This window comes from Vulpes lagopus, chromosome 4 (genome assembly GCF_018345385.1).
Source record: "Vulpes lagopus strain Blue_001 chromosome 4, ASM1834538v1, whole genome shotgun sequence".
Taxonomy (NCBI): Eukaryota; Metazoa; Chordata; class Mammalia; order Carnivora; family Canidae; genus Vulpes; species Vulpes lagopus.
Window position 1 is genome coordinate 16,490,580 of NC_054827.1, and position 17,965 is coordinate 16,508,544.

Genomic DNA, 17,965 nt, shown 5'->3' on the forward strand with positions numbered 1-17,965 from the left:
TAAAAAATATATATATCTATAGAAACAAATATAAATGTTTCCACCACTTCCTGTAGAAACCAGCTTGCATTTTTTAGGAAACTTGAATGAGACCACCGACCTACCTTATCACACAAAGGAACCTACTGTGTAAGAAACAGGACCTGAGACAGCTGGCTTTCTGATTCCATGATCCAGACTTAATTCCTTATCCTGGTTACTTACTGAACACTAATAGCTGAGTGACTTTAGGAACATTAAATCACCTTTGTGTCTACTTCTACATGAGGAATAAGATTAATATATACTTAGAGGTTGTTAAAAATATTAAGGGAAATAAAGTAGGATAAATCTTTTACATAAAAGTCCCTCTTTAAACATTGTCATCTTCTCAGCATTGTAGAACCACCCAAGCAAGGCGGCAGGAAAAAACTTTTCAGTGGATCATCAAACAGAGAAAGATGAGAGAAAGTACAATACACATACTGCTTATATCAAAGCATTGAATTATCAGGCTTCTTTTAAGAAATCTAATTTTCCTTGTAAGACAGGAGTAGAATATGTTGAAAAAAATAATTTTAAAATATTCGTATTTTCTGTGACACCTCCTCCCCACCCAGATAGACTACCCAGGGAAATGAAGTTCTCTGGAATGATATTAGGATGTCTTGACACCATCAGTATTAGGATCAGTCATAAGATGTCTTCATTTCATATGTCACTGAGAGGATATCCTCAAACCGAGTCTTGATTATATTTAATCATGTTTTCAGAAATTGCAGGAGTCCTTAACTTAGTGCTAGAACTTCCAGACTATATTACTTTTGTAAGCTCCCAATTTTATGCTGCATATGCATTTATTGTTCAAATTAGTGTAGGGTCTTTCCATTATTATCATTCATGACTCAGTTTCAATGTAACCTCTTTCACTAAATAGGTGTTGAAAGCCTCTTGAATGTAAAAGCTCTGGGGTAATGAACTGTATTCCAACTCAATCAAGTGTTAGAAACTTTTATTGGATTACTTTATATAGATCCTTTTACAAAGTCAAGCTCTTCACTTCCTGGCCCCTAGTAGTCTTAGATTTCATGCTGAGAAAGCCTGTGGGCTAACAGTAACATCACAAGATGCAACATGAGGACAGCAAATACTGAGTGAGTCAGAATTTGTGCCTCCAGTTGGGATACAAAGAGAAAATATGGGTCTGACAGCTCCCCGGAAGGTAAGAGAAGAGAAATTATAAATGAGAGATCTATCTGTTACATCATAGAAGGATAACTGCCCATACTTGCAGTCTAGGAAGATTCCAACTTTGTGCATCTGCTCTCCCCTCAAGGAGACCCTCTTTAGAGGGGGAAAGACCCAGAACGTGTAATTAGTTCCCATCATAGAACCTATGAGTAAGACTTTATCTCTGGCAGCAGTGGGTAGGTCACTGTGTCCACTGCCAGAGTCTTCAGATATCCCCAACAGCCACCTGGTTGCCTTTTCCACATCTACCTCCCAGTAGTGCCTCCCTGAAGTGAAGCTCTCCACCCCCAACACGGTGGCCTCGAAGATGAACCTCCCGGGGCCGTCAGGCACATCCTGCTGAACATTCCTGAGACATATACTTCTCCGATCCTCAGATAAGACCAGACAGGGATGAGCTGTATTAGGATCCAAAGTGACAGCTCCTGCAGGGAGAGAGAAACTCAGTTGCATTCAATAAGTCATCCATGCCACCACCAAAGACTGAGGATTTCTAACATGAAGAGGCATGCCAACGAATGGGTACAAGTCACAGGCACAGAAAAGGAAGAGGCTATCTACTAGTTCAGGAAAGGGAACTTCGGAGCTTTCTTTCAAGAACTGGACATCACAGAAGAAAAGGTGGATAAGAGAATGGAAGGAGATGCAATCTGAGGAGGAAGAGTAACTAACTACACAAAGGTTTATAAGTACCTGTCAGACCAGATAGGAACTTTGGCAGGCTGTAAAAACAGTATCCAGTCCTCATCATGTACCAGCCGGGAGCCAGCTCTACTCCCCATAAAGATCTCCAAGCCTGAACTCCAGGCTTTGTTCCCCTAAAGATTTATTAAAATCTCCTAACAGAGCAGGCTTTTCCCTGTGACTGGCCTTGATTCCCTGGGATTCCTGGCTTTTCCCTGGGACTGAAATGCTCTCACCTTAAATATCACCAGAGTATGATACAGATGCCTAGAAATTGTTGCCAGCAGGCTCTTGATATTGGGTAAATCAAAAGAACATATTAGTAGAGTCTGGAAAAACCTGTGGGAATCCTCCAGAAAAAAAAAAAAAATCAAGCTGAGAACAAGTAAGCTCAAAGTGATTTCTTACACTTGAATGAAAGTGACAGTTGCCTTCATATCTCAAACTGTTCCTTCTCTTCTCTCTTTCTCCTCAACCATTAAATATTGTGATTTCTCAGGGCTTAAGACTGGCTCTTCCTTTTTACTTGTACTCCTTTCTCCCTAGGTGACTTCGCCTCGCCTCAGTTTTCAATACCTTCTATATATTTAAGGCTTACTTCAAAAAGATGCTACCAAATACCAGTTAGAAATAACACAGGCATTTCACACATACTATGTCCAAAATGGAACTTCCAAACTACCCCTTTCTGGTTTCTACATCAGTTAATAGCATGCTTAATTTCTTCAGTTGCTAAACCATAAAGCCCAGAGTAGTCTCTTATTTCCCACTTTAATATCTAATCCAGCGGCAAGTTTTGTTGCCAAATGAACTTCAATTTCTGGACTTCAAGCCCAATTCTTATCATTATTAGGGTGGTCTTAAAAGCCATAAGCCCTGAAATTTAAATTTGAGTTGTCCCAGGCTTTTAGTATTTCCAGAAGATCGGCAGAAACAAATGCAAATTTTCTCTGGAATAATGCATAGATTCATTCTTGGACTCAATTTCTAAAAAGAATATCAAAGGAAAAAAGTGAAGCTTGCTGTTAAAAAATCAAACCCCCACCCAGAGTGAGAAGGCACTATTGAGTGACACTAGCAGAAATAAATCTGAATAACTTTAGATATTGGAATTACTAGGCACAGAGCTAAAATAATTTTTGCATACATGTTTTAAGGAAAAAGAAAGCTTAAAAAATATGTTGCAAATTGAACACCAATAAAAAGTCAATTTAAAAAAATGTCTATAGGATATAAGAAGCTAAAAAAGCAAGACCAAATGGATTTGACAAAGAACAGATTATCTAGAAATGAAAATAAAATTAAAGTGTCTGTGGATGATTAAAAGAAAGCTACATATCAATGCCTCATTAACATAAATGCCCCAGTGGCTCAGTGGTTTACTGCCGCCTTCAGCCCAGGGCCTGATCCTGGAGACCTGGGATCAAGTCCCACGTCAGGCTCCCTGCGTGATGCCTGCTTCTCCCTCTGCCTGTGTCTCTGCCTCTCTGTTTCTGTGCCTCTATTAATAAATACATATTAAAAAAATCTTTAAAAACATAAATGCAAAAATTCTTACAGTATTAGCACACTGAACCCAGTAATATGTAAAATGGATAAAACATCATTACTAAGAGTTTATTCTGGGAATGCAAGGCTGGGCCAACATAAGAAAAGATATTTTACCATATTAATACATAAGAAAAAATTATGAATATTTTGGTAGATACAGAAATATCATCTAATATTCAACATCTGTTCATGATAAAAAGTTTTAACAAACCAGGAATAGAAGAACTTCCTTAACTTGATGGAAGGCAACTATAAAAAACCTATAGCCAACATCAAAGTTCAAGGTGAAAGACTTAATGCTTTCTTGTACTCTAAGATCAAGAATGAGACAAATGTTTCTCACTGCTTCTATTCAACATTAGAAGTCCTACAACCAGTACAAGGTGAGAAATATGTAGAAAAGGCTTACATATTGGAAAGAAATAAAACTGCCTGTATTAATAGATTACCTGAGTATCTTTGTAGAAAATCCCAAAGCATCTATAAAAAAGCCACTCATTTTATCCCAAATTAATCTATACATGTAATGCAATGCCAGTTGAAGTCTCCAATTTTCTTATAGGAGCCAATAAGCTTATTTTAGCCAAAATTATTATTTTTTTAAGATTTTATTTACTTATTCATGAGAGACACAAGAGAGAGAGGCAGAGACACAGGCAAAGAGATAAGCAGACTCCATGCAGGGGCCGGATGTGGGACTCGATCCCGGGACTCCAGGATCACACCCTGGGCCAAAGGTAGGTGCTCAACTGCTGAGCCACTCAGGTGTCCCTCACCAAAATTATTTTTAAAAGAACAAATTTGGAGAACTCTCATGCCAATTTTACGACTTCCTATGAGTAAAATTCAAGCCAGTGTGGTACTAGCAACAGGATAAACACAATGATCAATGGACCTATTAGAGTCAATGTAGACCTGACTTGTACATGCCAACTGATTTTCAACAAAAGTGTTAACAAGTAAATTCAATGAAGAACAGTGTTTTTGCCAAATTATGCTGGAACAACTGGATATACACATGTACAAAAAAGGCAGGGGTGGGGAGATGCACCAGATTTTGAGTCATATATAATTCCCAAAGTGTAACAGACCTAAATGTAAAAACCAAAACTTCTAGAAGAAAAATCTTTGTTTGGGTAGTAAAGGATTTGTTAGGATATAAAAAATGCAAACATCTTCAAAAGACAATATTAGGTAAATGAAAATAGGAATCACAGTTCAAAGAAATTGAAGATGACACAAGGAAATGGAAAAATATGCCATGCTCATGAATTGGATGAACAAATGTTGTTAAAATATATATACTACTCCAAGCAACCTCTTTTAAAATACCAATTGCATTTTTCAAAGAACTAGAACAATCAAACCTAAAATTTGTATGGAACCACAAAAGACCCCAAATGGCTAAAGCAATCTTGAAAAAGAAAAACAGAACTGGAGGTATCACAATTCCAGGCTTCAAGTTATATTACAAAGCTATAGTAATCAAAACAGTATGGTACTGGCACAAAAACAGACACATAGATCAATGGAACAGAATAGAAAACCCAGAAATAAACCCAGAATTATATGGCCAGTTAATCTTCCACAAAGCAGAAAAGAATATGCAATGGGATAAAGACAGACTCTTCAACAAACTGTTTTGGGAAAATTCAACAGCTACATGCAAAAGAATGAAACTGGACCACCTTCTTACACTATATAAAAAAAAAAAAAAAACTCAAAACAGATCAAAGACCTAAATGTGAGAGAAGAAACCATAAAAATCCTAGTAGGGAACAGAGGCAGCAATTTCTCTGACATTGCCCATAGCAATATTTTCTAGATAGGTCTCCTGAGGCGAAGGAAAGAAAAGCAAAAATAAACTATTGGGACTATTATCAAGAATAAAATGTTTCTGCACGGTGAAAGAAACAATCAACAAAATAAAAGACAACCTACTGAATGGGAGAAGATATTTACAAATGACAAATATGATAAACGGTTAGGATCCAAAATACATAAACTGATACAACTCAACACCCAAAACCTAAAAAATCCAATTAAAAAATGGGCCAAAGACAAGAACAGACATTCTCCAAATCAGACATACAGATGGCCAACGGACACGTGAAAAGATGTTTAACATCACTAACCATCAGGGTTGCAGAGTAACTGAATCTGACGCATTACCAGTGCGAATGCAAAATGACACAGCCGGTTTGGAAAACAAATTTTATAATCTCTTTCCTATATATGCAACCAAAAGAAATGAAGTCATGTCCATAAGACTGCAAATTTATTTACAGCATAAATTTGGAAACACTCAAGTGGCCTTGGAATTGCAAAAGAATAAACTGTGGTATATTCATACAATGGAGTACCACACAGCAACAAAAGGAATAAACTACTGATACACACAACAAACCTGGATGTGCCTCAAATGCTTTAGGCTACGTGGAAAAAGCCAGACACAAAAGGCCACACACTGTATGGATCCAGTGACAGGACATTCCAGAAAAGGCAGAACTATGGGGTAGGAAGCCTTTCATTATACATGCTGCCATTTTTTAAAAGATTTATTTACTTATTTGAGACAGAGAGAGAGAGACAGAGAGACAGAGCACGATCATGTGGGGGAGGCGGTGTGCAGAGGAAGAGTGAGAGAGAGAATCCTCAAGCCAACTCCCTGCTGAGCACAGAGCTCAACACAGACTCATCCTAGCATCCTGAGATCATGACCTGAGTCAAAAATCAAGAGTTGGATGCTTGACTGACTGAGCCACCCAGGCGCCAACATTTTTTCCCTAGAATTTTTTTTTCCCCTATTAGACTCTGCTTGGGATCACATTTCAGGCTTGGGAAAGTGGGAAAGGATATGCAAAGGAAGCCTTTCAACAAAAGATCGTACAATTATTTTCTTGATAGTTATCCAATGTGTATAGTATATTAAACTCTCCAGTCTTTTTAAATCCTTAAGTTCTTTGGAATCTATTTCTATTTATGGTAGGATGTTCACTTGGTTCTCAAATACAAAATCAAATGCCTTGTAATCATGAATGTGTGTCAACTTACTTTGGAGAACTTTGAGCATTCCACTCATTCCTGTCACTTGGCATAAACTCAGGTCTGTGATTTGGGCAGGCTCCAGACACTGAAGCAGTAGTGACTCGCTCCTATTAAAGAAAGGACAATCTCAGTTACCTGTGCAGACCCTGTGCCCCCACATTCAGAGGATGGATGTCATTACATGACCTCCTGATCCTCACTTAGGCCAACATCTGTATTCCCGTATGCTCACATTATCAAACCCTAAATCCCATCCCAATGTTTCCAAAAGGAAAACTTACCTTTCCACAGAGTATCTCGCATTCTACAGGATGAAAAAGAGATAAGGTTACACTATTCAAGGCACACCTCTTCTGAGCTGTGCTCCTGAAAACTATCTTCTAATAATGAAACTTGATTTGTATGTAATTTCCCCAGCTTTGTGGTGCTAATTCTCAGATATCAGATTTTAACACTGAATAGAAGTCAGAAAAATGGTTGAAATCATTGTTGTATTCCCAAAGGAAATGTCTGGTTTTTTTTTCATTTTATTATAGTCATGGACTACATAGTTATTTAATATGGAATCTGACACCTGATGAATCCGATGATATGTTGGCAACTTTTATATTTAATCTGGATGTCTTTTTTTCCTTCTTTTATTGTATAAATTTGACATGTGCTATTAAGTTTAAGGTGTATAGTATGTTATTCTGATACACTTGTATATTATAATGATTGCTGACATGGCAATATCTATCATATCATACAATCATAATACTATATCATTTGATATATCCCTTACACCATGCATTACATCTCTATGGTTTACTACTATTCATTGTAAGTTTTTACCCAGAAACACCATTATGTTACCAATGCCCCTCCACCCCTACCCCATTAAGTACCACTTGACTTCCGTTTTTTTTAAACAGGTTCAACTTTTTTACACTCCACATATAAGTAACAGCTGTCTTTCTGACTTATCTTGCTTAAAGCATAGTTGCTCAAGGTCTACCCATGTTGTCACAAATGGGAGGATATTTTCCTTTCTCATAGCTGAAAAATATTCCACTGTGTATATATACTACATTTTTCCATTCATTCTGTTAATGGGCATTTGGGTTATTTTCAAAATTGGGAGTGCATCTCTCTGAAATCCTGTTTTTGTTTCCTTTGAGCATATGCCCAGAAGCGGAATTGCTGGATCATATGGTAAATCTATTTTTAATTTTTTGAGGTATCTCTGTATCACTTTCCGTAGGGGTCGGACCAATCTATATTCTTACCAAGTAGGAATCCCTTGGTACTTGGTATCAAGTGCTCCCTTCACAACACATCTTCAGCAGCACCCACCGTCTCTTATTGCTGATAGCCATTTTAACAGTTGAGAGGATCTATCTCACTGTGGTTTTAATTTGCATTTCCCAAGGGACATATTGTCCATACCTCACCTCAGCCATCTTCCCCAGAATGGTCATCAATCAAACTCTGCCCCTTTACTTGCTTTTTATGCTGTGGGTAACAAGAGTTGAGGAGGTGAAGAAGTCTGCTAATAAACTGGGGATGGTGGATGGCGCTAGGTCAGAAGCTGAGCATAACTGAATCACACCTACCTTACCTGTCTGGTAGTATGTCTGGCCCTAGTAGAGAACCTAATGATTTATGTGTAAGTGCTTCTAAAATAAGAGCCCTCACTTTATAAACATGAGCACAGCGGCAGGGGGAGATGGATAGAGTCTTAAAAAGATAATAATTTACTTGTTGGAAGGTAATGCATGTTATAAGGCTTAAAATATGCAATACTATACAAATAAATCTCACCCTTGTTTTTCCAAGGTTACCGTTCAATGTTTGTGTTCTAATCTTCATGTTTATTTTGCCAAAGGCAGTCTGTGAATATTAACGAGCATATGTCTATACATAGACACATATTCACCAAAACCAAACAAAAAGCAGTTCTGCATGCTTTACTTTAACTAAAGATCCTGAAAATAACCTTTACCACACTATGGAGTTGCTTCATTCTTTTTTCCTGGTTGCAAATATTCTACTGTACTGATGTATCACACATAATTCGACTAACCAATTTTTTACCCTATCAAGGGACATCTTAATTCAAACTCATTATTGATAGCCTCAAGGCAAGAATTCATATTAAATTAGCTCTCCACTACACTAAAATTTTAGACAATTTATAATGCTTTTGATGCCTGGAAAATAACTATACAGCCTCCATGTATGTTTGAAAACCCTTGACTATTCTAGAACTTCCCTAATGGATACTGTCCACTTCTTATTTCTCAAATCCTGTAGTGAAGATTTCTGGAATCTTACCTGGAGCAATGCTAGGGTGTATTCCCCACACTTCTTTTCTAGCTCTGCAGTGATTCTTTGGAGGCTGCAGATCTGTTCAGAAAGCCTGACTTCACTCTCCTTCAGTTTATTCATGTTCTCTTTCCCCAAATCATTCAGTCTCTGCAAAAGCATCTCCTTATTAGTATTTAACAAGTGGTAATTTCTTTTATTCACTAATTCAACCACCTCCTAAACCCACTTTGCTGTCTGCCACTCCAGAAATACGTATGATTAGATAAGGCCCAATACCCACCGTGTTAAGACACCTCAACTGAAACTTGGTTCTTTGACACAATATATTTATGTTGACATGGAAGGAGTGTCATGCAGTCCACTTATTCAGAAAACGACACTAAAACAGATCACATTATTTTCCTGTGCCATTTTGTTAAGAAAGTTTCCTATATCCTTAAGATTTGAATCTAATAATTTAATAACTTAGTAAGAAATAATCAAGCCACTGATGTTTTTTATCCATACAAAGATGTTCCATATAAGCACAAAAGCTGTTTTTTAAGAACACAAATGATGCACATTATACCCTATTCCTGGTATCACAGCTTGTTTTTTTCTTAATAAATATGCTCTCGGAGACAATTTCTTATCTGTACACATAAAGCTTTGTTATCTTTTCTAAATGCTGAAAAGCATTCCACTGTAAATACATAATACGATTTGAGAGTCCTTTACTGATGGATATAGGTTGCATTTAATCTCTTGCTATCGTAATGTTAATAATAATGCCTAATAGTATTGACTACATAATATATACAAACACTGTTTAAAGAGCTTCATGTAGATTATCACACTCAATCCTCACAACAGTATTATAAACTAAGGGTGTTATCCCCATTTTATAGCTAAGGAAATGAAGTCACAGGTTAAACGCGTGTACAAGTTAAAGTAGCCAGATAGATACTCGTAAAATAGCAGAAGCCAGATAGGAACCTCATCAGTCTGGCTTCAAAGACTACCTCGAAACCAGGGCTTTATACTGTAATAATTTTACAGCATTTCCTTATTCTTACAAGATCAATGATCAGATATAGAACGGCTGGGAGAATATATACATTCTTTCAATGCATGTGTGGTTGTCAATGGATGTCTCATTCTAGAATCAGCATAATGCTCAGTTCTTCTTTCTCTCATTTCCCAAACACTGTGAGCAGGCAGTTTTCCCTATCTCACCCGTAGTGTTTCCTGGGACTTCTCCTTCAACTCCGTGGCAAACTCCATCAGCTGATTCTGATTGTCTTCCCTCATGCTGGGGTTGAATATGCACCCTTGCTGGCTCTGGACATTCATCTCCTCTTCAACCATCAACCGGAACCTTATCCTATATTCAGATTCAATCATCTCTTTAAAATCCTGCTCTTCTCCCTTCATCAAACACAGATATGATAGACTTCAAGTTAAACCCCACAGATAAATATTTATGGTCACTTTCCATCTCCATTTCCAATATAAACACAAGGAAATATAGGGTACAGGGGAAGAAATAAGAGGAATAAATACAAAGGACAAAAAAAGTTTCAAGTCAAGATCGACTAACCCATCAACATAATCTTAGAAGGATGAATGAAGATGGGGAAATGTTAATTGACTTAAAAACTGAGAAATCAGGCAGCCTGGGTGACTCAGCGGTTTAGCGCCGCCTTCAGCCCAGGGCGTGATCCTGGAGACCCGGGATCGAGTCCCACGTTGCATGGAGCCTGCTTCTCCCTCTGCCTGCCTCTCTCTGTGTCTCTCATGAATAAATAAATAAAATCTTAAAAAAAAAAAACAAAACACAGAAATCTACGATCACAGTGACAAAGAGGAGGAGACAAGGAAAATTAGAAGATGGGGCAAATGGCTTTTGCTGATACTTTGGATGGAGAGTGTGAGAAAACAGGAATGAAAGGGTGACTCCAAGGTTTTTAGACAAAGCAACTGGAAGAACGAAGTAGCCAAAACAGAGAAAAGGAAATAAATAAGGGATGGGTCCCACAGGCGGGGAGTGTATTAGCAGCTCTTGGATATGCAGATTCTGAGTAGTCATTTAGACAAGTGAAAGACAACTGATAGAGAGATGCTGAGTAGGAAGATGGACTGAAAGCTTATCACTTCGTAGTCTGAGCTAGAGATGTTTGTTGGGAGTAGCCTGCATAATGATACTTCATCTCACGAGACTCCATGGAATTGAGATTTATCAAGAACCTGACCACTGCACACCACCTCTACCACTACCCCACCTTCTTTTTCTTTTTTAATATTTTATTTATTTATTCATGAAAGACAGAGAGAGAGAGAGGCAGAGACACAGGCAGAGGGAGAAGCAGGCTCTATGCACAGAGCCTGACATGGAACTCAATCCTGGGTCTCCAAGATCAGGCCCTGGGCTGAAGGCGGAGCTAAACCTCTGAGCCACCCAGGCTGCCCACTTACCCCCACCTTCACCGTGCCCTTGCCCCTGGTTACTCCAACAGTCCCCTGGCAGGTGTCCTCACTTCTGTTCTCATTCTTCAATAGTCTAGTCCTAACTTCAGCTACCAGAGTGCTTCTGTGAAAATGGAAATTCAACCAAGCTATCCCTGTTCAGAACTTTCCCCAGGTTTCTTCTCTATTTCACTTAAGTCTACCCTGGGACGCCTGGATGGCTCAGTAGTTGGGCATCTGCCTTTGGGGGCTACATGGGCTCCCCAAAGACAGCCTGCTTTTCCCTCTGCCTATGTCTCTATTTCTGTGTCATGAAAAAAATGTTTAATAAATAAATAAAGTCAGCTGCCCTGGGGCACCTGGATGGCTCAGCTGGTTAAGCATCTGCCTTCAGCTCAGATCATGGTCCCGGGGTCCTGGGCAAGGAGTCTGCTTCTACCTCTCCTCCCTCCTCCCAGCTCATGCTCTCTCACCTCAAATAAATAAATAAATAAAATCTAGAAACAAAAACAAAAACAAAAAAACCTGTTCAAGTTGCCCTATATGAATTGTCCCCTTTATCTCCTGACCTCATCTACCAGCTTCTATACCCTTTCCAACCCCAACTGAGTACACACCAGATCCTTCCCAAAGCTGCATAACTGAATTCCTGACCAGCTTGAGTTTTCTCAAATGCCACTTTCTGAACAAGGTCACTTCATTTCAAAGCACATCCCATTATGTTTTTGTGTTTTTTTTGAAGAATATATAATATTTACCATAACATTAATTTTCCTTGTTTTATTCACCTTCAGTTGCACAAGGGCAGAATTTTTTTTCCCTCTCCTGTTGCTAAATCCCCTGCACCTAGTATAGTTCCTGGCAAATGGTGGGACCCCAAAATCTGTTGAATATATGGCGCTTCAGGCTGAAAAAATGAGGATCAGTTGAAAAATTCTTGGAAAGCCAGTCAATTCTCCTCCTCTACCATTCTCATGTGGCCATTTACTTTCTTTAAAAATGGAAAAGATGAAGACCCAGAAGCTGGGATACCGGCACAGAATAGAGCTAAATAGGAAGAAAAGGTGTAAAATCAGAAGTGAAATGTGGGCATAACAGATGACTAGCCCTCGTTTTGGATAGTAATTCTCAAACTGCCTTTTAAATGGTTTCAGGGTTTATGTGGTCACCAATGGTACTCAGAATGCTCATTCCCCTGTGGCACTGGTATAAATGTTGTTATCAATCTTTTTTACCTGTCAATCAAGGGTTGCAAATGACATCTCACACATTTAAGAGTTAATCAGTATTTCTCTTACCATAAGCAAAGTTCAGGATCTTTTTATAGTTCAAAAGACAGTAGCATTTTCTCTTCTGTGAAATCTCCTTTCTCCGATCATTTTTCTATCGAGTGTCTAGTCTTTCCTTATTGACTTTCAACAACTCTTTATTCGTAAAGAAAGGAACACTGTTTGTACCTATGGATTTCAAGTATTTTTTTCCCTACTTTGTTATTTATCTTCTGACTTTATGTTATTTGCTGCCCAACGTTATAGGTAATTCCCTGCTCAGACTAGAAATAAGCACTGACCTGAATCATCACCATTCTTTCCTGTTCGTCAGCCAATATGCTTTTCGCTACTTCAAGTTTCTCCTTCAATGTGTTCAATATCCCCTGGAATAATTTCTGCAGAGAAATAGATCACAGAATTCCAGGTAAAGTAATTGCTTTAGAACAGTTAGTTTTTTATTGTTTTTGTTTTTTTCAGATTTTACTTATTTGAGAGAGAGTGCGCCTGACACATGAGACAGAGGAGAAGGAAGAGGCAGAGGGACAAGCAGATTCCTCACTGAGCAGGGAGGCCTACCTAGGTCTTGATCCCAGGAGCCTGAGAGCATGCCTGAGATGAAATCAGATGCTTTACCGACTGAGCCGCCCAGGGGCAGCAAGAACTCTTATATAAAAAATCTTTAAAAAAAATTCTATTTATTCATGGTAGACACAGAGAGAGAGAGGCAGATAAACAGGAAGAGGGAGAAGCAGGCTCCCCGCAGGGAGCCGGATGTGGGATCCATGGCCGATCTCCAGGATCTCCTGGGCAAAAGGCAGGCACTGAACTGCTGAGCCACCCAGGGACCCCCAAACTTTAGATTTTTAAAGGCCAATAGCCCGAGGTTGGCTTTGCTCTGTAGTTTGTCTAAATATGGTATTCATTTAACATTCTCTGATAGGACACTGTCGGGAGGAATGGGAATGGGAATGGGAAAGACAAGCTCTGTCCTCCAGATCAGCAAATAAAAGGAGGCAGCCAGGGTCCGAGCGCTCCAGGCCCCACAGGACACTCACCCTGTGACCGCCGGGCACTCTGGGGCCCGCAAGACGCTCACCCTGTGACGGCAGGGAGCTCCGGAGCCCGCAGGAGGCTGCCCTGTGACGGCTGGGAGCTCCGGAGCCCGCAGGAGGCTGCCCTGTGACGGCTGGGAGCTCCGGGGCCCGCAGGAGGCTGCCCTGTGACGGCTGGGAGCTCCGGGGCCCGCAGGAGGCTCACCCTGTGGCGGCTGGGAGCTCCGGGGCCCGCAGGAGGCTCACCCTGTGACGGCAGGGAGCTCCGGAGCCCGCAGGAGGCTCACCCTGTGGCGGCTGGGAGCTCCGGGGCCCGCAGGAGGCTCACCCTGTGACGGCAGGGAGCTCCGGGGCCCGCAGGAGGCTGCCCTGTGACGGCTGGGAGCTCCGGGGCCCGCAGGAGGCTCACCCTGTGGCGGCTGGGAGCTCCGGGGCCCGCAGGAGGCTCACCCTGTGGCGGCTGGGAGCTCCGGGGCCCGCAGGAGGCTGCCCTGTGACGGCTGGGAGCTCCGGGGCCCGCAGGAGGCTGCCCTGTGGCGGCTGGGAGCTCCGGGGCCCGCAGGAGGCTCACCCTGTGACGGCTGGGAGCTCCGGGGCCCGCAGGAGGCTGCCCTGTGACGGCTGGGAGCTCCGGGGCCCGCAGGAGGCTCACCCTGTGACGGCTGGGAGCTCCGGGGCCCGCAGGAGGCTCACCCTGTGACGGCTGGGAGCTCCGGAGCCCGCAGGAGGCTGCCCTGTGACGGCTGGGAGCTCCGGGAGCCCGCAGGAGGCTCACCCTGTGACGGCTGGGAGCTCCGGGACCCGCAGGAGGCTCACCCTGTGACGGCTGGGAGCTCCGGAGCCCGCAGGAGGCTGCCCTGTGACGGCTGGGAGCTCCGGGGCCCGCAGGAGGCTCACCCTGTGGCGGCTGGGAGCTCCGGGGCCCGCAGGAGGCTCACCCTGTGACGGCTGGGAGCTCCGGGGCCCGCAGGAGGCTGCCCTGTGACGGCTGGGAGCTCCGGGGCCCGCAGGAGGCTCACCCTGTGACGGCTGGGAGCTCCGGGGCCCGCAGGAGGCTGCCCTGTGACGGCTGGGAGCTCCGGGGCCCGCAGGAGGCTCACCCTGTGGCGGCTGGGAGCTCCGGGACCCGCAGGAGGCTCACCCTGTGACGGCTGGGAGCTCCGGAGCCCGCAGGAGGCTGCCCTGTGACGGCTGGGAGCTCCGGGGCCCGCAGGAGGCTCACCCTGTGACGGCTGGGAGCTCCGGAGCCCGCAGGAGGCTGCCCCTGTGACGGCTGGGAGCTCCGGAGCCCGCAGGAGGCTGCCCTGTGACGGCTGGGAGCTCCGGAGCCCGCAGGAGGCTGCCCTGTGACGGCTGGGAGCTCCGGAGCCCGCAGGAGGCTGCCCTGTGACGGCTGGGAGCTCCGGGGCCCGCAGGAGGCTCACCCTGTGACGGCTGGGAGCTCCGGAGCCCGCAGGAGGCTCACCCTGTGACGGCTGGGAGCTCCGGGGCCCGCAGGAGGCTGCCCCTGTGACGGCTGGGAGCTCCGGGGCCCGCAGGAGGCTGCCCTGTGACGGCTGGGAGCTCTGGAGCCCGCAGGAGGCTCACCCTGTGGCGGCTGGGAGCTCCGGGGCCCGCAGGAGGCTGCCCTGTGACGGCTGGGAGCTCCGGAGCCCGCAGGAGGCTGCCCTGTGACGGCTGGGAGCTCCGGGGCCCGCAGGAGGCTCACCCTGTGACGGCTGGGAGCTCCGGGGCCCGCAGGAGGCTCACCCTGTGGCGGCTGGGAGCTCCGGAGCCCGCAGGAGGCTGCCCTGTGACTGGGAGGCTCCGGGCCCGCAGGAGGCTGCCCTGTGACGGCTGGGAGCTCCGGCCCGCAGGACGCTGCCCTGTGACGGCTGGGAGCTCCGGGGCCCGCAGGAGGCTGCCCTGTGACGGCTGGGAGCTCCGGCCGCAGGATCACACCCCTGTACGGCTGGGAGCTCCGGGGCCCCAGGAGGCTCACCCTGTGGCGGCTGGGAGCTCCGAGGGGCCCGCAGGAGGCTGCCCTGTGGCGGCTGGGAGCTCTGAAGTCCAGAAGTGGCTCACCCTGTCACGGGCGGGCGCTCTGAGGTCCGCAAGATGCCCACACTGTGACGGCCAGGCACTCTTGAGCCTGCAGGAGGTTCACCCTGTGACGGCCTGGAGCTCTGGGATTCAGAAGAAGCTCACCTTGTGACAGCTGGGAGCTCTAGGGCCTGCAAGAGGCTCACCCTACGACGACCGAGTGCTCTCAGGCCCGCAGGAGGCTGACCATGTGACGACCGGGCGCTCCAGGGCCCACAGGAGGCTCACCCTGTGACATTCGGGAGCTCCCGGGCCTGCAGGAGGCTCACCCTGTGACGGCCATGCGCTCTGGCCGTAGGAGGCTCAACCTGGGGCCCGCAAGAGGCTCACCCGGTGAAGGCCGGGCGCTCCCAGGCCTGCAGGAGGATCACCTGTGACAGCCGGGCGCTCTGGGGCCCACAGGAAGATCACCCTCTGATGGACAGATGCTCAGGGACACGCAACACGCTCACCCTGTGACTTCCGGCGCTCCGGGGCCTGCAGGAAGCTCACCCTGTGACAGCCGGGTGCTGCGGCCGCAGGAGGCTCACCCTGTGACATAAGGGTGCTCCCCGGCCTGCAGGAGGCTCACCCTGGGGCCTGCAGGAGGCTCACCCTGTAACATAAGGCTGCTCCCCGGCCTCAGGAGGCTCACCCTGGGGCCCGCAGGAGAATCACCCTGTGACGGCCGGGCGCTCGGGGACACGCAAGACGCTCACCCTGTGACAGCCGGGCGCTCCGGGGCCGCAGGAGGCTCATCCCGTATCGCCCAGGCGCACCGGGGACTGCAGGAGGCTCACCCTGTCGGGGCCGGGTGCTCCGAGCCTGCAGGAGGCTCACTCTGTGACATCCGGGCGCTCCCGGGCCTGCAGGAGGCTCACTCTGTGACATCCGGGTGCTCCCGGGCCTGCAGGAGGCTCACCCTGTCGGGGCCGGGCTCTCTGGCCGCAGGAGGCTCACCCTGTGACATCCGGGCGCTCCGGGGCCTGCAGGAGGCTCACCCTGTGACATCCGGGCGCTCCGGGGCCTGCAGGAGGCTCACCCTGTGACATCCGGGCGCTCCAGGCCGCAGGAGGCTCACCCTGTGACATCCGGGCGCTCCCCGGCCTGCAGGAGGCTCACCCTGTGACATCCGGGCGCTCCGGGGCCTGCAGGAGGCTCACCCTGTGACATCCGGGCGCTCCAGGCCGCAGGAGGCTCACCCTGTGACATCCGGGCGCTCCGGGCCTGCAGGAGGCTCACCCTGTGACATCCGGGCGCTCCGGGGCCTGCAGGAGGCTCACCCTGTGACATCCGGGCGCTCCAGGCCGCAGGAGGCTCACCCTGTGACATCCGGGCGCTCCCCGGCCTGCAGGAGGCTCACCCTGTGACATCCGGGCGCTCCGGGGCCTGCAGGAGGCTCACCCTGTGACATCCGGGCGCTCCGGGCCTGCAGGAGGCTCACCCTGTGACATCCGGGCGCTCCGGGCCGCAGGAGGCTCACCCTGTGACATCCGGGCGCTCCGGGCCTGCAGGAGGCTCACCCTGTGACATCCGGGCGCTCCGGGCCTGCAGGAGGCTCACCCTGTGACATCCGGGCGCTCCGGGGCCTGCAGGAGGCTCACCCCGTCGGGGCCGGGCTCTCCGGGCCGCAGGAGGCTCACCGCGGGGCCGCCGGAAGCTCACCCTGTAACGGTCTGCAGCCTCCCGCACTCCGTTCACCACGTGATTCTCGTGCTCCTCGGGGCGGAAGCACCGGCCGCAGAGCAGGGCTTGGTCATCCTCACAGAACAGCCGCGGCGGCTCCCGGTGCTCCTCACAGCAGGCATCCTCTGGGATGTTCTGCCCTCGCTGGGCGCTGAGCCTTCGGGACATGGCCCGGGCCTTCAGGCCGCGAACGCCCACGTGCACTGGGACCAGAAACGAGGGCCGCGGACTTGGGGGCAGTCGCACAGGCCTACCTCGCTGCGCGTCCACAGCAGCCAAGCACCAGAGCAGGTGGGCGCTTTCTGCCCCCCCACCCCCGACCCTTGACCCCCGACCCCCACCCCTGTCTGGCAGGTCCGCAGCCACCAGGTGCTCAGCCGCAGACTGGAGGGGCTCTCAAGTTTCCTGAGAATTTAGAGCCAATGGCGGAGAATATGGTCACGAGTGAGCACACAGCACACCGTTTTCCTATAAGGTGTTGAAAAAAGGAAAAAGACAGGAAAAGACAAAAAGAAAGAAGAAAAGGAACTCCCTTAAAGGGATGCCACATTCTTAAGCTTGGGAGGCACATCCGGGACCTCAAGGGAGGCAAAGCCGGGCCTTAAGCATTTAAGGACGCACGCCCTC

At 46.7% G+C, this 17,965-nt stretch overlaps 1 protein-coding gene across 1 annotated transcript; it reads right to left on the minus strand.

Moving 5' to 3' along the window:
* Positions 1 to 1,065: 1,065 nt before the first annotated feature.
* On the minus strand, positions 1,066 to 17,506 carry TRIML2 (tripartite motif family like 2). Its single transcript, XM_041751031.1, has 7 exons — positions 17,318 to 17,506; positions 12,839 to 12,934; positions 10,039 to 10,230; positions 8,830 to 8,970; positions 6,795 to 6,817; positions 6,520 to 6,620; positions 1,066 to 1,655 (listed from the first exon to the last, which is right to left on the minus strand). Exons 1-7 carry the CDS (start codon positions 17,504 to 17,506, stop codon positions 1,066 to 1,068), a joined length of 1,332 nt encoding a protein of 443 aa, XP_041606965.1.
* Positions 17,507 to 17,965: the final 459 nt, after the last annotated feature.

What these genes read in the sequence shown, in the direction of transcription:
- TRIML2 (XM_041751031.1), bottom strand. Translation starts at nt 17,506, where the DNA reads ATGTCCCGAAGGCTCAGCGCCCAGCGAGGGCAGAACATCCCAGAGGAT. An exon ending in AAAGAATGGTGATGATTCAG is followed by an intron (nt 10,231 to 12,838) that starts GTCAGTGCTTAT and finishes TGTTTGATGAAG; the next exon opens with GGAGAAGAGCAGGATTTTAA. An exon ending in AATGCTCAAAGTTCTCCAAA is followed by an intron (nt 1,656 to 6,519) that starts GTAAGTTGACAC and finishes CTCTCCCTGCAG; the next exon opens with GAGCTGTCACTTTGGATCCT.